The 21,199-nt window shown below is 46.0% G+C and overlaps 1 protein-coding gene across 1 annotated transcript in view; it reads right to left on the bottom strand.

Moving 5' to 3' along the window:
- The window catches only part of LOC146059945 (amine oxidase [flavin-containing] B-like), a 67,898-nt gene extending 67,328 nt beyond the window's left edge, over window positions 1–570 (bottom strand). The window contains exon 1 of the mRNA XM_083172663.1: window positions 413–570. Within this exon, the coding sequence (XP_083028789.1) occupies window positions 413–458 (46 nt within the window). The 5' untranslated portion in view covers window positions 459–570. The remainder of the gene's footprint in view (window positions 1–412) is intronic.
- Between the last annotated feature and the right edge of the window lie 20,629 nt (window positions 571–21,199).

The following is a 21,199-nucleotide window of genomic DNA, read 5'->3' as shown; positions in this document are numbered from 1 at the left end:
TATTCCATCAATGCACACATGACATTATACACTATGCCAGCAGCAGCTGCCAGTAACCATGACAATGTAACAATTGTACAGAAACAAGATCAAATATAGTAACAACCATAATCACATGTGTGCAGATAGACATGGAGCAGCCTCCGGACCCAAAGCAAATGCAATATTTAAAATAGATCACACACGATGGATCTCAACTGCAACTGTCAGCAGCAGTCTGGTTTTTACTCAGACCTGCCGGCACACCCCCTCCCTTCTAAATTGGCATCACTTCTGTATAAAACTAGTTTTCTCACGCAATAGCCAAACTTAACTGCAACCCGTTTCCTTAGGCTGTAAATGTAGTTAAATATATTTGTTGCTGTCTCTACAACGATTACATTTGCATGTATGCTGCTACACAAGGACAGACCTGAAATGCCTCCACCAATGACAATCACATCGTAAGTGTCTGCCATGGTTCTTCTGTCTTCTTCCAAGGAGCCTTGCTGGTATTTTCAGTATGTTCAGTGTGTGAGGGAGACTGCTGGTGTGTATGTGACAGCGTGACAGGGACGCTGCTGCTGGTTACACTGTATAAGACCAGAGTGCGCCGGGATTGGCTGGAGTGGTGCGGGGGTGGAGGAACCTGGAATTAGGATGTTCTTTATGTTATGCCTGCTCAGTTGTTTTAAAGTAACAGGGTTTATTTTATGTAACATTATATCCTATGAGTAGCACAGTATATTCTGGTAAAGATGTTATCTTCCTTTGTTTGCATTGTCTTTACTTTCTCTCCGCTTCTATTGCAGAACAGGAGATTATTGTAGTTTATACTCCACTAAAGAATGCTCAGCTTTATACTGTCTTGTTAGATTCTTTATTTCTTACAATTAAAAAATGCTCACAAATACTACATGCAGCCCTCAAACATGACTGCTTTCATCAGGTACAAAATGCTCAGATCCTGGTTTCCCTTCTTAGGGGGGGATGCACTAATATCCACCGCCGCACACAGCCGGCATTTGCAGACTACCGGCATTCCTAATAATTGCATATGCATAACTTATGTAATTATTAATGCACTTGTGATAAGAGCTGTCTGTTGCGATGCGGCTCTGGCCTTAGACTTCTGGGTCTGAGACCCGGGAGTCCCTAAGCGCATACGCAGAGTGACGGTGACGGACGCGTGGGCATGCTGGGAGGGATCTGTGACAGATCCCTCAAACAGCGATGCAGAGAGAAGCCCATAGGCTTCTATAGGCTCTTGCAGGCGATATCCCCCACAGTGATACCCAGGCGGTTTTGGTGCATTTAAAAATGCAGTAACCCCCCCCGCTAGAGAACAGAGTTTTTACCGCATTTTCATTTTAGTGCATCCCACACTTAATTTGCAAGTGCAACAAATGTGTTGGAGTCATCATACCTCCAAACTGTCCCGATTTTCGCAGAACAGTCCCATTTTTCTGTGACCGTTCCGCTGGGCAGCAGTGTCTCACAGTGGTGGGGCAGTTAGGCAATTACATTTTTTACCAAATCTCTCACTTTCTAAATCTCTCATCCTATTACATTTCCCCCAGTGCATGTGCCAGCAGCTCACAGATGATGCCCTATAGTGATGGGAACGGGGGTATCCCATGAAAGGGGACATGACATGTGATAAGTCTCTGAAAACAGTGTTAGCAGACACAAGGCTACGCCCCCTGTTTCGCCTATGCATCATTATGATGTTGGTAGTATGTTTATATTGCTGTCATCTCTGTCCGCTATGTAAGAATGGCCAGGGATTAGGTAAAAAACTAAAATGGACCAAGGACCGACAGACCAGACAGCAGGGTCTGATCAACCTATATCAACCTTAGGTGCTGGGTCCTGGGGACGGCTGGCACAATAGATTGCGCTGGGATGGGAGCGCTTTCTGGACGTCGGGAAGAGTAGATTCTGTGAAAGCTGTGGCTGGTTTTACTGCCAAGGCTGTGATTGTTGCCACTGCCATTGCGGTAAGTGTAGGGAACAATGTTAAATGTCTCAATTGACCCGATTTTTCTGTTCAATGCCTCAATTGACCCGATTTTTCCATAGGAAACAATGTTAAATGGCCCACAGAGGCCAAATAGGCACCCTAAAGTGTGAAATGGCCCCCACAATTGTTATCGCCACCCCACGATCAACGTGAACCCGAAGCGTGGTGAGCGCAGCGAGCCTGCGAGGGGCGGCGGTACGCGTCCTACGACCTTTTCATACCCCCACTATCCACATCGGTGTGGAGTGGAGAATAGAATAGTGTGGCGAGCGCAGCGAGCCACCGAGCCCGAAGCGTGGCGAGCGCAGCGAGCCCCGCGAGGGGACGCGGATACCTGTGAAGCCCGCGAAGGGACGCGTTTACCTGTGAAGGTATCCGCGTCCGCTCGCCACGCTTCGGGCTCGGTGGCTCGCTGCGCTCGCCACACTATTCTATTCTCAACTCCACGCCCACGTGGATAGTGGGGGAATGAAAAGGTCGTAGGACGCGTACCGCCGCCCCTCGCGGGCTCGCTGCGCTCGCCACGCTTCGGGTTGACGTTGATGGTGGGGTGGCGTTAACAATTGTGGGGGCCATTTCACACTTCAGGGTGGCTATTTGGCCTCTGTGGGCCATTTAACATTGTTTCCTATGGAAAAATCGGGTCAATTGAGGCATTGAACAGTAAAATCGGGTCATTTGAGAAATTTAACATTGATCCCTATGGAAAATTGCGGGCATCGCGTCGGTCGCGTCGCACCCGATTTTTAGTGCATTCAATGCCCGCGATGCCCGTGATCAAAATCGTGGGCGCCGTGCTAGGTAAAGAGTACCGAAAGACTTAAATAACAATATGCACCAGGTCAGTGTAGAATGCAATAAGGGTGTAAGGAAGAATTCAAGGGAAAAATATAGTATTGTGTGGACTATAATCTATTTTGTATAATTAGTGGGGTACTGACTTCAGTTATATTGAGAGTTGGCAGAGGGCAGAGATACTGTATGGGGGAAATACTAAGTGGTATCCTGATGAAAGATAGACAGTAAATAATAGGTCGACACCTGATGGTCAATGAAAAAGTAAATGGGCCAAATGTAATAGGGTGAGATTTTCAGAAAGGTTGATTTTGCAATGTAATTGATTGCCACCTTAAAAAAAAATAGGAATACTCTCCAAAAATCTCTCACTTTCTGAAACTCCCAACCTATTACATTTGCCCCAAGAAGTTGACATGGTGAAATGATTGACAGTTAGGGTTAAGTACTTGGGGGATGGTTAGGGGTAGGCACTTGGGATATGGCTAGGGTAGGGCACTTGGAGATGGTTAGGCACTTGGATGAATTGTTAGAGTTAGGCACTTGGGGATGGCTAGGGTAGGGCACTTGGTGGATGGCTAGGGTTAGGCACTTGGTGGATGGCTAGGGTAGGGCACTTGGGGATGGTTAGGCACTTGGGTGAATTGTTAGAGTTAAGCACTTGGGGATGGCTAGGGTAGGGCACTTGGTGGATGGCTAGAGTAAGGCACTTGGTGGATGTCTAGGGTTGGGAACTTGGTGGATGGCTAGGGTTAGGCACTTGGGGATGGCTAGAGTTAGGCACTTGAGTATGGTTATGCACTTTGTGAATAGTAAGGGTTAAGCACTTGGGGATGGTTATGGTTATGCACTTTGTGGATGGTAAGGGTTAGGCACTTGGGGATGGTTATGCACTTTGTGGATGGTAAGGGTTAGGCACTTGGGAGATGGTCAGGGTTATGCACTTTGTGGATGGTAAGGGTTAGGCACTTGGGAGATGGTCAGGGTTAAGCACTTGCAGGATGGAGTTGCTAGGGTTGTGAAGGACACAGTCCTTAAATTCAGCTTTTGTGACAAAAAAAAGGCGCAGCAACTCCTAGTTTGTCTTAGAAGATTAGAAGTGGCCTGTGCAAGTAAGGGAACCGTGTTGAATTTTTATGGTTGTCTTGCAGAAAGTGTCCTAATCTATATGGCAATTGTACCTTTGCTGAAGGTGAAGCCCTAGACCGGGTAGATAGTACTTCAGGTAGGGTCACTGGTGTTGAGTTGCAATGTACTCAGTATTATTACTATGAGAAATGAATGTTTAAGAGCATGATGGATGTTATGGAAGATTCAATTCACCCCAACTATTTTTTATTTGAGAAGTTACACATAGTAGATGTTTTTGAGCCAAGCACTTTTACAAGAAAATGATGGTACAATAGTTTTTTTTTCAATGGCTGTGCAAATGGTAAAATTTTAAATATGTTTTATAATAACAAAATAAATCCATCTACCTCTTCTGTTTCGATCATTTCCATGTTCAATTTTTTATCCTTCAACCTAGGTCCATGTTGACAATTTTACTGTCATCCTTTTGACCCAGACAACCTGTTAACTGTTGATTATCTGGTGTCGACCTATTGAATGCATATCCTGGTACTTGTTTCCTAGCACGGCGCCACAGATTTTGATTGTGAGCATCGCGTCGGAAAAAATCACGTAGATCGCATGCCAACCAAATCGCATGCGATGCGATCGACGCGGTTTTGCATTGATTTTAATGTGAAATGCCCCAAAACACCCCATTTGTATTGAACCCCCCCATATGTTTTAAATGGCCCCCAATTTTAACGCCACCCCGCTATAGACACCAACCCGAAGCGTGGCGAGCGCAGCGAGCCCGCGAGGGGTGGCGGTACGCGTCCTCCGACCTTTTCATACCCCTACTATCCACGTCAGCGTAGAGTTCAGAATAGAGCGCAGCGAGCCCCGCGAGGGGACGCGGATACCTTCACAGGTATCGCGGCCCATCGCGGGCTTCACAGGTATCCGCATACGCTCGCCACGCTTCGGGCTCGGTGGCTCGCTGCGCTAGCCACACTTTTTATTCTCAACTCCACACCGACGTGGATAGTAGGGGTAAGAAAAGGTCGGAGGGCTCGCTGCGCTCGCCACGCTTCGGGTTAGCGTCAATAGCGGGGTGGCGTTTAAAATTGGGGGGGCCATTAACCATGCTTTTGTAACATATTCAATGTTAAATGGGCCATATTGCCCCATTTAACATTGTCACCTATGTGAAATCAGGTTGATCGCATCGCGGGCCATTATAATGACCCGCGACGGACGCGATCATCCTGATTTTCACTTTAACATTGTTCCCTATGGGGAAATCGCGTTGATCGCGTCGGTCGCATCGCGGCCCCTTATTAGGGGCCGCGATGGACGCGATCAACGCGATTTTCAGTTTTACCGGCAATTGAGCCAGTTAAAGACAGAAAATCGGGTCCATCGCGTCCATCGCATGCCTTAAGTACCTTAACTTAAGGCATGCGATGTACCACGACGGGCGCCGTGCTAGGAAACAAGTACCCATATCCTTATACTATTGATCTTTTAATCAACGTCCATTCCAGATTAGGGAAGCCAATCCTGGGGCATTTTTTCAATCCCGGGATTGAAAAATGCTCAATCCCGGGATTCCCGGGATCCCGGGATTGGCTTTCCTAATAAAAAGACTGCCCCACAATTACTGCCCCAGTAATTACAATGTAATTTCTTACATTTGATGGTTGCCTGGTGGGGGGACTGGTCGTCCATGCCGCTGGCATGCTGGCTGGGTGAGCGGGTGAGTGGGTGGGCGCGCAGGCTGGCTGGGTGGACGCTTGTGCTGGGCGGGTGGGCACGCTGGCTGGGCGGGTGGGCGGCGCGGCATTACAATGCCGGACGCGACCTCTGCCTGCGCAGTGTGACCTCATCTCACGCTGAGAGGTCACGCTGCACACAGTGCTGCCGGGAGAAGTCGGGCAGCGTCTGAGCGATGCTCAGACGCTGCCCGGCATTAGACTGCGCGCATGCGCAGTCTAATCCCGAAATCCCGGGATTGGAAACTCCAATCCCGGGATTGAAATCCCGGCGTTTTGGGGGCCAAATCCCGGGATCCCGCCGATCCCGATCCCGGGATTGGCCACCCTATTCCAGATGATATAAAAAAGTAATCCGCAAAAAAATTTGATAGACAAAATACATCAGTACAGTAAAGAAGCAATCCATGGTAAAAAGAAAACAAACAAAGGTTAAGATATCAGGCATGATATAATAGGTTTTTTAGACAGATGCGATTTTTGGACAAAAACAGGTGAATTTGCATGTTTTCCAAAAATTGCAATTTGCGGTCAAATTCACACATTTCCAACCTCAATTCCAAAAAATTGCACATTCAAAATCACATTCAGGGTGAAAATGATTTATTAATATTTATTATTATTATTTCTTATATAGCGCATACATATTCCGGAGCGCTTTACAGAGTATAGTTGAACACTCACATCAGTCCCTGCCCCAGTGGAGCGTACAATCTATATTCCCTACCACATATACACGCACACAGACATTATAGGGTTAATTTGTTGGGAGCCAATTAGCCTACCAGTATATTTTTGGATTGTGGGAGGAAACCGGAGTACCGGGGAGAATATACAAAATGTACGCAAGCACGGGGAGAATATACAAATTCCGCACAGTGAGGCAGTAATGCTAACCATTACACCATCCGTACTGAAATGCAATAGGATGCGATATTTTAGGTGTCTAAAAAATCACACCAGCCACATTTGCGATTTTTAGCCGAAAACCGCAAATGTGATAGGGTGTGATTTGTGATAGGATAGACAGTCAAAATTCGCATGCAATTTCTGTTGATTTTTAGCAACGATAATTTTTAGTAATGAAAATGTGCGGTTATTAAGAGAAGTGTTTTTTTTTTTTTTTTAAACAGGAAACTAACCAGCCCCAGGTTCATTGAGCCATTGCTGGTTCCTCAAATACGGGGGGGGGGGGGGGGGGGGTGTCATGCCACAGATGGGGGACACTTTTTACACAAGGTCCCCGGGCTGAAATATGATGACTGTGGCTGGTCGGCCCTGGAGGCATCTCCATGGAGCACTGTAGGAGTCTCCATGGAGAGCTGTTTCCACAGCATGGATGGCAGTGGGATCGTCCGCTCTCAGTGCGGGGGGGACTCGGCTCACTCAGCTGTCAGTGCCCAGTGAGCTGCGCCAAAGGCCTTTCTTGGGAGCGAGGAAAGGTAATGTATATTGGTGTAAAATGTATGTTATATAGTTGTACTGTTCTTGGTGTGTGTATTTTAACATTCTTTTTACAGACTACAAGTATAAGGGGGTTCATTAATGCCCCACATGCTGGGACTTGTGGTTTGCCAAGTCCCAGCATGCAGGGGAGGACTTTTGGGACTTGTAGTTCTACTGTAAAAAGCAATGTTTTTCTAATTTTACACCTATCAGCCTGTCATCCACTGCCTTGAGATGCCAGGGACAGCCCTTGGATTTAACCCTAGAAAGGTGAAGCCTGGCTGGGGGAGGGGGGGGGGGTTATTGATGGGGTCGCCCATGTTTCGACTGAGGGACTTTGTGTAAAAAGAGTCCCCTGGCTGTGGCATGACACTGCTGGCTGTTGGAACCTGGTGCCGGTTCCAAAATACGGGGGACCCCTAGTTTTTTATCCCCTGTATTTTTGGAACCAGGACCAGTCCAAGAGCCCAGTGCTGTTTTTTTTTTTTTTTATTACAGGGGAACCCCACGTTTCTGGACGTGAAAAAAAAAAAAACCTGCGATAGTCCCAAGAGGACGCAAATGTTGAGATCAAAATCTTTTCTTTTTTCTCAGTTATGAAGGTTTGAATAAAATACCCAGCATTTTATTTTTAAAATTGAGACTGGTGAGTGCCTCTTCTTCTTCTATATAATTTGGACTTTTGTGGTTCTGGAGGACACCCCAGCAGTTGGACTGAGTTAGATGGGAGTGCGATCTTCTTTGAAATATATATATATATAAATATATATAAACACACGATGTGTACAGAAACTATAAATGTCACCACCCCTTCACCAATCTTTTCCCTGCTATACTGTTGCTGTAGTAACACTAATCAGTCACACATTCTGCTGTATTGTACTGCGATACAGATAAACAAAAGTGGATGTACGAGAGATGTCAAATGTCTTTTAGCTTAGGAGTTGTCATGGAAACAAGGCACTGCATCATAATATTGCGATTCATTTTAAATTGTTTGTGTAAGCATGATTAATATAAATATTTAATATAGTTTCTGAGCGACAGTACTGGCGCATTTTCCATTTTGTAACGCACAAGACCAGAAATCATACAGTAGTTGTCAAGTGTTGTCATCTTAACCAGGGTTACTGTCCATATCTATTATGAAGAAATTGAAAATGGATTTATATACTTGACTGTACATACAGTTTTATCTGTTTTTATGTTTTAATAAATATTTGTAAAACTTTCCAAATTATTGTGTCACCATAATCATCATATACAACACGGTGGTGGCAAAAACTATACTATATATATATATATATATATATATATATATATATATATATATATATATACACACTAAACATCGGCACTCACTTTTCCTAGTTTTGGGGTGCCCTATGGCTTGTGACCACATTGTTTAAACAGACATTGTAGGGGCTCTGCACACACTAAATTAACTGATATAAATAAATAGTGGAGATTTGAATTGATCAATCAAAGACCCTTTGAGTGCCGCATCTTCTTTGCAACTTGTATCCATCACCTTTGGAGGCACCTGGGCAGCCAATTCTACACAGAGAGTGCCAGCTCATACAAGCATTCTACTATATATATATATATATATATATATATATATATATATATATATATATATAGGAACATATCTACCCGGCACTCTGCTTGTGTAATCAGGTAACTTGCTGCGGTGCCATCCAAGGAGCATAGGAGATCCAATATACCATAGGAAGAAGGCGGCACTCTCACAGGCTTGATTCAAATTTTAAAAGTCCTTTATTGCAGCGGTCCTACGCCGTTACGGAGTTACCTCCGTCATCAGGGACATGTGTCCCTGATGACGGAGGTAACTCCGTAACGGCGTAGGACCGCTGCAATAAAGGACTTTTAAAATTTGAATCAAGCCTGTGAGAGTGCCGCCTTCTTCCTATGGTATATATATATATATATATATATATATATATATATATATATATACAGTGGCGTAAGTTCGTCCATGTCGCCCGGAGGCAAGGTAAAAGTTGGTGCCCCCCTAGATAGATAGCTAGAGAGAGGGAGAATGAGAGATGGGGGGGGGGGAGCGAAAGAGAGCAATAGAGAAAGAGAGAAACAAGCATGTCAGAGAGAGGGATGAGGTGAGAGGGGGATCAGGCAGAGAGAGGGATGAGGTGAGAGGGGGATGAGGTGACAGGGGGATCATGCAGAGAGGGGGATGGAGGTGAGGGGGATCATGCAGAGAGGGGGATGAGGTGAGAGGGGAATCATGCAGAGAGGGGGATGAGGTGAGGGCAGTGGCGTAACTATAGCACCGCAGCCCCCGCCACCGCTGGGGGGCGCTGTGCATATGGGGGCGCTGGGGGGCTGCAGTGCTATAGTTACACCCCCCCCAGGCTTACCTATTTCGCTGGTCCCGGCGGCTCCGTTCTTCTGCTGAGGACCACCACAAAATGGCGCCCCCATACAGCAGACAGAAACTGTCTGCTGTATGGGGGCGGCCATTTTGTGGTGGTCCTCAGCAGAAGAACGGAGCCGCCGGGACCAGAGCGAAAGGTAAGGTTGCGGGGGATTGGGGGGGGGGGTTTGCATGGGCGGCGGGGGGCGCCCAAAATGTAGCTACGCAGCTGGGTGAGGGGGATCATGCAGAGAGGGGGATGAGGTGAGAGGGGAATCATGCAGAGAGGGGGATGAGGTGAGAGGGAAATCATGCAGAGAGGGGGATGAGGTGAGAGGGGGATGAGGTGAAAGGGGGATGAGGCAGAGAGGGGGATGAGGCAGAGAGGGGGATGAGGCAGAGAGGGGGATGAGGCAAGACGGGGTCATTGAGATAGAGATGGGTGAGAGGGGGTCAGGCAGAGACAGCGGGGGGGGGCAGGCAGAGAGAGATAAAAGAGAGTGGTGGGCACCAGCCTGGTGCTGCTAAAACATGGATGCAGGCATTAAGAGCTAGAGTGGGAGGTGGGCTGCTGTGTGAGCCCCTTTTGGGCCATGCATACAAAAAGGGTCCATCTGGGTGTGAGGTAACAGGGAGGCATGAGGGGGTGAAATGTACCTTCCAGCCCCATGTCCTTGGGCTCGCTGAGCTGCTGCTCCCCGGGCTTCTCCTGAGTCCTGATGGTGGTACTTGATCAGTCCTGCGGGTCCGGCTGAGCGGAGGGAGACCTCGGCAGGGCCTGCGCAGTGGCTGCAGCCTGGCCCTTTCCTGCGGTGCATTGCAGATGAGCTGCTGGGGAGAAACCGGAGGTGGCCGGCGGCAGCGATATTTGTGGAGTTTGGACGCCTGTCGGGGGAAGGAGCGGTGAGGACACTTCTTCCCGGTTGGGAGGCTGGGCTGACGCTCGGTGCGCGGGCTGGGTCCAGGATGCCAAGAGCCTGTATGCAGCGCAGCGCTCAGGGACGGATCTATTCTTTTCTTTACCTCTGTATCCATCCCTGAGTGGCATCCGCACTGGCTGCCGACTGTCTCCTGCCGACTCCCGGCTTCTTGTCACTGGCTGGCTCTCATTTGCTCAGGCCGCTGTCACTCAGTGAGTACAGTGGCAGCCAACCAAGTGACAGGTAGGACGGGGGGGCATCGCGGCTGGGGGGGGGGGGTATTGCCGCTGCATACATCAATGGTACTTGCGGGCAGCACCTCAAATGAGCGGAACTCCAGGGGCAATGGAGCCAGTGCCCCCTTTAAGGCTGGCGCCCGGCGGCAGATGACTCCATTGCCTCCGGGAGTTCCGCCACTGTATATATATACACACACAGTATATGTTTTTTATTTATAATGCATTAATTTTTATTGAAAATTTTGTCAATTACAAAAAGCAAATAAAGAAAAGTAAAGATTTGTATAAAGAACAAACAGATGCTCAGGTGTGTTTGTTAACAATAAATATAATAAGAGGGACAAACATAATCATATTGACATATGGCATGAAGTATCCTGGTATGAAGAAGAGCAGACAATGTGGAACAGTGAAAAGGCATAGAGAGAGAAGATACAATCTCAACATATAGTATATTATATAATTATACAAGAACAGAGGTCAGTGATGGGCGTGCCCATTAGTTGGTAAAGAAGAGCTATGCAGTAGGAGTAGTGTATTGTGAGTCAATCCATCTAGACCAGATACCATTAAATCTGTGGCCAGCTTTTCTAGCAAGATAAGTACATTTCTCATGAGCGATACTTTCATTGACCAAGTTAAGCCAGGAGTGTATGTTGGGGAAGTTCACCTGGACGCGGTGGATGGGCCCACATATTTGCGCAAATGTGTGCTAAGAACTTCATCTATACTCCATGTTAATTGTAAGAGTTTATCAAAATAATTTTTACTATTAGTGTTCTAGCACCTAGAGTGTGCATAAGTATTATTCTTTTTTCCTGTTACTAGAAGCCTTAACTTGGTAGCACCTCTCATTATGTTTAAAAATAGGGTGTGCAGTCCAGTCCTCCCCTCTTTCACCAATATTTGTGTATATATTGTACACTTGAAGGTAAGGCTTCTTCATTCTGGCACTGGCACCCCTCCCATCTACCCTCAGGTGTTTTAATTAGCACAGGTTCCTACATTGCTGACTACATGTTAAAATGGGCTCTATTTGAAGGTAAGATCTAGATACATTTATATATGTGTTAGTATTAGAAATGTTGGGGACCCATCTAATGAAGTTCACCTGGACACGGTGAATGGGACCACATATTTGTGCAAATGTGTGCTAAGAACTTAAATTGGTTCTTGTGTAGTTTCACGGCGGCAGTCATGTAGTTAGCGTAGCGTCCCAGTCAGAATCAGCGTAGTATTCCCGTGGCCAGCATAGTCAGCGTCCCTGTCAGTATCAGCATAGTGTTCCCCCCCGTTCGTGGCTAGCCGGATCTTACATAGTAAGGGCTGTTTCACACAGTACGGTTCCTGCCGCACGGTGAAATCCCGTACGGCCAGGGAGCCGTGCCGCACTCAGCAGTTGTGAATGGACACTATTGTGTCCATTCACACGGGACGGCCACGGCCCGGCCGCACGGCTGCAGCCGGATCCCCCCACTGGAAGGGACGGCTGCCGGGCTGTGGCCATCCCTGCCATTATAAAATTCTGAGTGCGGCGCGGCTCCCTGACCGTACGGGATTTCACCGTGCGGCAGGAACCGTACTGTGTGAAACAGCCCTTAGTGTAGTCAGTCAGGCATTCCTGTCAGTATCAGCGTTGTGTTCCCGCCCGTTCGTGGCCAGCCGAAGCTTGCGTACGTAGTTAGTTAGTGTTACACAGTTAGCGTAGTCAGTCAGCGCTTAAAACATTGTGTGGGAACCATTGACCATTTTAACATGCCTGACATGACAGGTGTGAATGTGTTCCTGAAACACCCCCACTATCCACACCAGCCTGAAGTGTGGTGAGCGTACCGAGCCCCGCGAGGGAATGCGGTGCGCGTCCTACCAATCTGTTCATACCCAACTATCCACGTTGGCGTGGAGTTGACTTTCTAAAGTGTGGTGCATGCAGTGAGCCACTGAGCCCAAAGCATGGCAAGCACAGCTAGCCCCGCGAGGGGACGTGGAATACACGTCAAGTAATCCGCGTGCGCTCACCATGCTTCAGGCTCGGTGGCTCACTGCGCTTGCCACACTTTATAAAATCAACTCTATGCCGAAGTGAATAGTGGGGGTATGAACAAGTCATGAGGGCTAGCGTGGATAGTGGGGGTTTGAAATGCAGGCATTTGCCAGTATTTAACATGAAGCACTAGCAAATGCATCCTTTATTGTGCATGAGATACACTTGCGCACCGCACCCCGCCCCCCTTTGTGCAGGAGACGCACATGCTAATGAACCCCTAACCCTGTCGTACCCTGCCGAAATAACTACTGAGACACACAAGTGCCTGAGATGCTCCTGCGTCTCAGACAGATGGACCGCCAGTGCCCGCATGATCCCCTCTCTGCCGTAGTCTGCCAGCACAGGGGATCTGGCGGTTACTGGCGCTGTGTGAGAGGTGCTCACTAGGCTTGCCAGGGATGCCGGGGACAGAACTGCAGCTCCCAGGGACAGTACGGTGACTAGCTGCCTGATAGGGACACTACACTAACTACGCAGGGCTGCCGCGGAGTCACTATGCTGACTACGCTAGGCAGCCATTGGGTTACGCTGACAACGTAGCTTAGCCTACGCTGAAAACATAGCATAGACTGCCGCCGAGAAACTACACAAGTACCCTTCAATTACTCCATGTTAATTGTAAGAGTTTATTCAAATTAATTTTACTATCAGTGTTCTTAGCACCTAGAGTATGCATCAGTATTGTTCTTTTTCCTGTATGGTACTAGAAGCCTTAACTTGGTAGCACCTCTCATTATGTTTAAAAATATGGTGTGCAGTCCAGTCCCTCCTCTTTCCGGAGTTTTTAGAATGCCAGGTTCTGGCAATACACACCTTGGCTAGGGTGCATAGGTTCATTACTTAACGCCTAGTTGTTGCATCTAAAGATTCATCTTCTAGGGTGGCAAGTAAACATATTGTAGGTGTACGGACTTTGCTCGGAATACCTAGTAGGTGTAATAATGTTGATAACTCCTGACCAGAAGTTGTTATATGGGAACAAGACCAAAGTAAGTGCCAGAAGGAGCCATCCAATGCACCACATTTAGGACAGGTTGGGGCGGGGATACTACCTAACCAGTATAATTTGTCAGGAGTGTAATATATACAATGTAAAATAAAAAACTGGATCTGTTGGAACCAAACAGTTAAGCTGGAGATACGAGGGCTGGTGAGTGCCAGCTCCCAAACCCTATTGTCTAAGGGGCCTAAATCAGATTCCCAAATAATACGAAGTTGGGACAAATTTTCTGAGTGTACATGTAATAGAATACTTGAATAGAAATAGGAAATTAAGTGGACATTGGGGAAACTTATCCCATCGGGGACAGTGGTAAAATTAGTATTAGCACTGAGGAGTATTTATAAGGGGGAAAGAGTAGGTCAACTTTGTGAAAGGAGTTGGGAATGCAGGGTAGAGGGTTCACATTCCATTAGCCATTGCAGAATAAACAGCATAATAATAGATCCTAAGTGCCGGTAGTCCTAAGCCACAACTGTCTCTTGGGCGAAATGTGAAAGGAAAAAAAAAAAGGGGCGAAATGTTGGCTATATATATCTCACCAGCTACATTGGAAACTTGCTGCTAACAAGTTGGCTTAGGGTCTGATGGATCTGGCTCTGACCATGAGCTGATTTTGGCAAAACTTCAGTCCATGACTGAAGCCATACAGAGAAAGGAAGAGGAGTGGAGGAGAAGGAGGAGGAGAGAGAGCCGCAGCAAATAACCCAGTCAGACCAAGGGTCAGGCTCACAACCAGACTCAGGGCCAAGTTCTGTGGCTCAAGCAGGGCCAAGCAACCAGGCAGAACAAGATATGCCATTACTTGGAACATCTGAGACCCAGCAGGTGCGTGCTGAGGTGACTGGTCACACCAGGAAACGGCCTGCATCATCTAGGAAGCGTGCTAGTCAGGATCCCAGCAAAAAAACAAAACAACCCTGCATTTCAGGAGAATGAATTACAGATTTTGGTACCCTGAGCACGGGAATGGATAGAGTTATCCTCCAGGAAGCTGACCCCCTCTGCGAAGGACAAGATTTGGGGACAAATTACAGATGAAGTCAATAAGAGTCACTGCAGAGGGATGTGAAGTCTGTGCGAAAAAGGCAAGTGTGTTGTTTCACCTGATATGTACTTACAGGTATTTCTCAAAATATTTTATCATTTTATATACCAGTTACTATAAAGGTGTGCTTGTTAAAATGTTGTTACTTCATTGACACATGTGAGCACATTTATAGAGGGGAGTGCTTGACCAGAGGTGATTTTATTTTGAACAAATTTATTCACATTTCACCATCTGTGCTAAGCCACATTTGTTCAGCTCAGGGTACCAAAATCTGTAATTCATTCTCCTCTATTACTCGTTACTCTATTGAATACAGTTGGTTTCTGTAACAATTGGATATTGGTTCTAACATTATTTAAATATTTATATTCTATTTTCCATTCATTACTATATAAAAGGGAGAAATATTCAAACCTAAATAATTGTTGTTATCAAAAATGATAGCTATATGATCTACATGATCTACATGATTAATTAACTAATTACTAATTAAAATGCATTCCAATTTTTTTTTTTATTATATAGCATTTGTTGCCAAGGTCATTTATTTATTTAGGCAGATACAAATATTTTTGCAAAAGAGTTATCCATGTTAACAATTATTTTTTTTGTAGTAAATATATAGCTTAAAATGATAAGCTATAGCACCATAGCAATATTTTTTGTTTGCTACCAAACAAAGCATATGCTGTATATACAGTAGTAAAATGTACTTTATTTTGCATGCACAGCCACAATATAAATGATCATAGGCATTTGGTTTAGCACATGTCTAACCCCCCTTTACCAGTGGTAGAGCCTGTAAGTGATGGGCCTTTGTGTAAGAATATAATTTGGGCCCCCTGAACCCAAGTTCATCATATGCCACACAGCGGTGGGTGACAGGGAGAGGCAGTGGGCGAGAGTGTAAGTTGGATTGTCCGAGGAAACCGGAGTACCCGGAGGAAACCCACGCAAGCCTGGGGAGAATATACAAACTCTGCACAGTTAGGGCCATGGTGGGAATCAAACCCATGACCTCAGCGCTGTGAGGCGGTAATGATAACCATTGCACTGTCTGTGCTGCTTAAATAACTGTTTCCAGACCACCCAGCAGGTTGCATGTCCCAGGTGAGCCAGCAGGTGTACAAGGAGAGTTCACCAATTGTCACAATGGTAAATTGTAAATGGAAGGTAGATGTTTTTCCACATATTTACGATACAAAAGCAGCCAATTACAATGCCAACAGACCAAAACCTTTAATTTGGTATGTGAGGAGCCCTACTTATGCAACATGCATCATAGAAAGATGTCATTCATAATAGTTTTCCTTCTGCTATTGATATATACAGTAGATACAAATGGTATTGGGGACTAGGGGATGAGAGTTCAGGAGGCACAGCAATCTGCCAATGAGCATATAAAACTACATACCAGGTGTGTGGAGCTGGAGCAGTAACCAGCTGCTGGAAGGCTGATATCTCTGGTTCTGGGAACAGTAGAGACAAGCTACTAATGTCCATCAAAGAAGCAGAGTCCCAGCTTTTGTAATATACCCTCAGAAAAACTCTAAGTCAGACAGAACCTGAAAGATCTGACTGGGAAGAGCAATTAACAGGCTTGGATGGGGACCACTGCTTTGAAGTCAGATATCTCCGGTTCCCAAGGGCCGATTTTTTTAAATTCTTGGGCCCTTAGACTTCTGGGGGGGTTCTGGGTACTTGGAAACCCCCCTGCGTGCGCTACTGAGCCCACTGACAATGTGCAGGTCGACAATATAATTATTATTCTTTATGTATAGGACACCACCAGGGTTCCATAGCACCTAACATTTACAAATAAGCACACAGGAAAAACAGTGACTTGCAAAACATGGTTAATAAACATTGTTGCATCAGTGGCAGCAGGGTGGTGGAATCTAAGGTTATAGTATATACCTTTTCAGTCACACTGCTAAGGGACCAAATGTCCCATAATACACACAGGGAGACCGCATCCACCCTAAATTACGATGCAGCAGATGCCCCACGTATCCTCTTTACGGATACGGATGAACTAGCCTTCAACAGGGATACTCCCGAAGAAGTCTATCAAGACCTACTTAGACTAAAAAAGCGTGAAGTAGAGCTACAACTTCACGGGCTTATGCTATCTCAGCATTACAAAGAAGCACTTATACCCAGGGGCTTCCGTATACATAACCAACCCACGTTGGGCAGACATAATAATGAGTTCTGCATCAAATGGTGCAGCATTCTCAATAAATGCTCTCAGGATCTGATGCTGTTGGTGGTGGAACAGACTGGAGCCGACTTGGCAATAATCAAAACTGAAATTGCTGAACTACAAGAGACTGAGCCTTTTAAGGAAATTGAGGATCCAACAAAAGGACAAAACTCAATAAAGAAATTGAGCGATTTAAGGAAAATCTCCTTAAATTCAAAAAGAATAAATATAAGCAGGTGCGCCTGGATTACAAGGATAACCGTGTCTACCCCTGGTTCTCAAGGGTTGAGACGAGGAGACCGAGACCCCAATTCCGACGTGGCCCAGGCAGACGACAACCGGCACAGTTTACAGATTTGGACAGCCATACCTCAGCAAGCGATTCGGACGCACCGAGCACAAGTACAGGGGATACAGGTTACCTGGCACGCTCAGACCGTAACAGAAGGCCTCCAAAAAAAACCTTGTACCCACCCGCAGAGGTGGGAGAAAAAACAAAACGAAAACCCCAAAAGCCAACTTAGGGACGGTTGTGTTCAATCTCTCCAAACACCCACTAACAGCGGCTGAAAGCTCCCTACTAAACTGAGGACTGTCTTTTGTCCCCACCCTGAAACAAGACCCGTTCCAGTGGCAGGTGGACATGTTCAAACTTGGACGACAGCTCCGCCTGAGAGACTACTTCATAAAAAATCCACAACCACCTGTGATGACACCTGCCAGCATTGGACAACTACAAGCACCTAAACGTAGAAGCACATTCGATCCCCCCACACTGAACCCATCAATAAATACTTTCCTAAGGGTACTCAAGAGGGACACTAATCCATTTATACAGGATCAGAAAATCTCCCACCACAACATCACCAGGGAAGAAAAAGAGGCGATCAAAACCTTATCCAATGACAATGAATTGATCATTAGGGCGGCGGACAAAGGAGGAGGTATTGTGCTCCTTGACCGTGAATACTACACTGCAGAGGCTCTAACACAGCTCTCTGATACTACCTGCTACGAGAAACTGGACTTCGACCCGACTTGGCAGTATAAGAAAGCCATTGATCAAATAATTGTACTAGGAAGAAACAATAACTACATCCTAAAAGAAACAGCTGATTTCCTCATCCAGCAACATCCGAAGATTCCCATACTCTACACTCTGCCGAAGGTACACAAATCCCTGACTGCACCACTGGGAAGACCGATCATATCGGCAAGAGACTCGCTGTGTCAGCCTCTCTCGCAATATGTCGACCTACACCTACAGCCGGTGGTTCCGAAAATAACAAGCTTTATCGCAGATACCCCAGATTTTCTGCGGAAAATCGAGGCGATTGGACATATACAACCAGAGACACTAATGGTCACATTAGATGTCTCGAGCCTATACACGAATATACCCCACGAACATGGTATACAGGCTTGTCGGAATAGACTGTCCAACTGTGACGACTACATGGGACCACCAATAGAGTACCTCCTACTTCTAACTGAAACCATTCTCACCAAGAACTACTTTCTGTTTGAAAACAGGTTCTATCTTCAGAGACAAGGAACGGCGATGGGGTCCAACATGGCCCCATCCTACGCCAACATATTTATGGCCGACTATGAAGAGAGATACATCACAGGGAATGAAACGTATGGCAGAGACCTTAGTATGTATGTACGATACATAGATGATCTGTTCTTCCTCTGGACAGGGGGTGAAAACAGACTCCTGGCCTTTGTGGATCATCTCAACAAAATACCAGGGACAATCAGATTTACGATCACGTTTAGTGATAAAATGATAAACTTCTTGGATACTACCCTCACCCTTAATGGAACAAAGATCACTACAAAAATTTATACTAAGGCTTCAGACAAGAATTCGTTGCTACATGCGGACAGCTACCATCCAGAACCCCTTAAAAGGGGCCTACCATACTCACAGCTGTTGAGAGTGATACGAACCACCTCAGACCCAGAAGAAATCCCAGCGGCACTTGAGAAAATGAAACTGAAATTCCTAAAGAGAGGCTATTGTCAAAGGGATGTGAGGGTAGCACTGGAGAAAGTGTCAGTACTTGAGCGTAAAACACTACTGCAACAACAAATCCAGCCAACGAGCACCGGAGATACTAGACTCAACCTATGCAGTACGTATACTACCGCCTCAAGCTGCATCAGGCAGAAGGTAAAAGATCACTGGCACCTGCTCGCTACGGACCCTACACTATCTATGGAGCTCAAGCATCCGCCAAGATTTGCCTATAGGCGAGGCCCCAATCTTAAGGACCTTCTGGTGAATACAAACTCCACACAGAAGAAACCAGCAATACAAAGCTGGCTACACCGCAAAAAAGGCACCTACAAATGTGCAGGCTGCTCAAATTGTCCATTTCTACTGACAGGCACAAGCTTCACAGACCCACAAAGTAACACTAAGTATACGAGCAGATTCCACCTAGATTGCAACAGCAAATTCGTTGTCTATGTGCTTCAATGTCCTTGCAAATTGCTATATATAGGCAAGACATCTAGAATGCTTAAAGAGACACTAAGCCAGCATAGGTCTTCCATCAAGAAGGGCAATCTATGCCTCAGCACCGAAAGTGAACTGAAGAACCTACCTGTGGCCAAACATTTCTTGGAGAAGTCGCATAATGTTAACCAACTCAAATGTGCCATCTTGGACCATATCCCACCCTTGAGAAGAGGTGGTGATAGGGATAAATTGCTCCTACAGAGAGAGCTGCAATGGATCTATAGATTAAACACACTGGGACCAGGTGGTCTGAATGAAGACTTCAAAATGAGTTGTTTTTTGTGACATTCTACCCCTCCATCTCCCTTTCACGGACCCTTCATGACACTTGCTGTCCACTGTTCTGGACGTTTTTTTCTAATGCTGGCTTGTTTTGGGTGCTTTACATGACACTGCTTATGCTTGGTGTCTTGTGAACTGGGGTGCCATTATCACTATACACCACACGCCGCCGAGCGTCCGTGATTACCATTTATGTTGTCAGAATCTGCACTTCTATTAGCATGCCCTGATGGGTTGATGTGGGCACCGCCGTGTGCCTTTACTAACATACCCATATATAGCCGTTGCCAAGAACATGACTGGTCTTGACGGTACTTTGGTCTTTATAATATGGTCTACATATCCCTGATGGGACGGGACAGACACCGCCGAGTGTATTTAAGTATGTCCAGTACCGCCGTGTGCTTAGCTTGTGCATTTGACCTACCACTTATCAGTATGTAACGTACCGCTTTGACCTGTGACAGGCACGCTCCTTCTGTTTAGGCTCTCTGACACATTAGTGCCGGGGTCCTTTTGACCCGATACTTCCCCCAGTACCACCCTAGCCACCGGCTGCACGTAGCTGAACATCACAACACACTTGTCATGGTCCATCACTGTTCTGTCTTACACACAGCACTGCCCGCAGGTTGCTAACCTCTAGCTGCCATACAGTGCAGCATATACGTGTACACACATAGCGGGATCCAATAGCGCTATCGGAAAGCCGGTGGCATCTCCGAATGACGCGCTCTAACCCGCCCCGGGATTCCCGATGACGCGCCTACACCCGCCCACCTTTTAGACGGCCAGAAGGAGGCTGCTGTCAGCTGGTCATTTTTTGAATAATGTTGGCGCAATTTGTGCATTTAAATAGTGCACGAGTGAAGGGCTGAGCCCGGTTGAAACGGCTGTCGGGTGCAGCTGCTGTTTGTAACTTCGGCACAATATGGAATAAAAATCCTCTTTCTTTAACCTTGCTGAGTGCCGGTCTGGATTCTTCACCGTGTGTGGGGGGTAAGTGCTTTTATATATATATATATATATATATATATATATATATATATATATATAGATATATAGATATATAGATATATCTATTTACAGTATATATCTATCTTTATCTAGAGATAGATAGATAGATAGATAGATAGATAGATAGGAAGAGAGTAACAGAGACAAAAAAAATCCTTCCATCCTTCAGTTAGAGCCTAGAATGAGAAAAGGAGAGCACAGACTTTATAGGCATCTGCCTACTATGTATTAGAGAGAGAGACAGAAAATAAGCTACTGTAAAATACACTTTGTGTGACATCAGTGAGATATTGGAGTAGATCTAGACTTGCCATACAATCCATTTAAACCAGGACACTCATGAAATAGGAGAGATGAAAGCTTAAAGTCAGTCAGCCATAGAACCTGTGTAATATAAGAGTGTATTGTTTAAACGAATAGTAAGGTACTACAAACCTACTGTAA

The sequence above is a fragment of the Crinia signifera genome, chromosome 2, assembly GCF_055691185.1.
Source record: "Crinia signifera chromosome 2, ASM5569118v1, whole genome shotgun sequence".
In the NCBI taxonomy this organism is placed as follows: Eukaryota; Metazoa; Chordata; class Amphibia; order Anura; family Myobatrachidae; genus Crinia; species Crinia signifera.
This window is presented reverse-complemented; position numbering and strand designations above follow the sequence as displayed.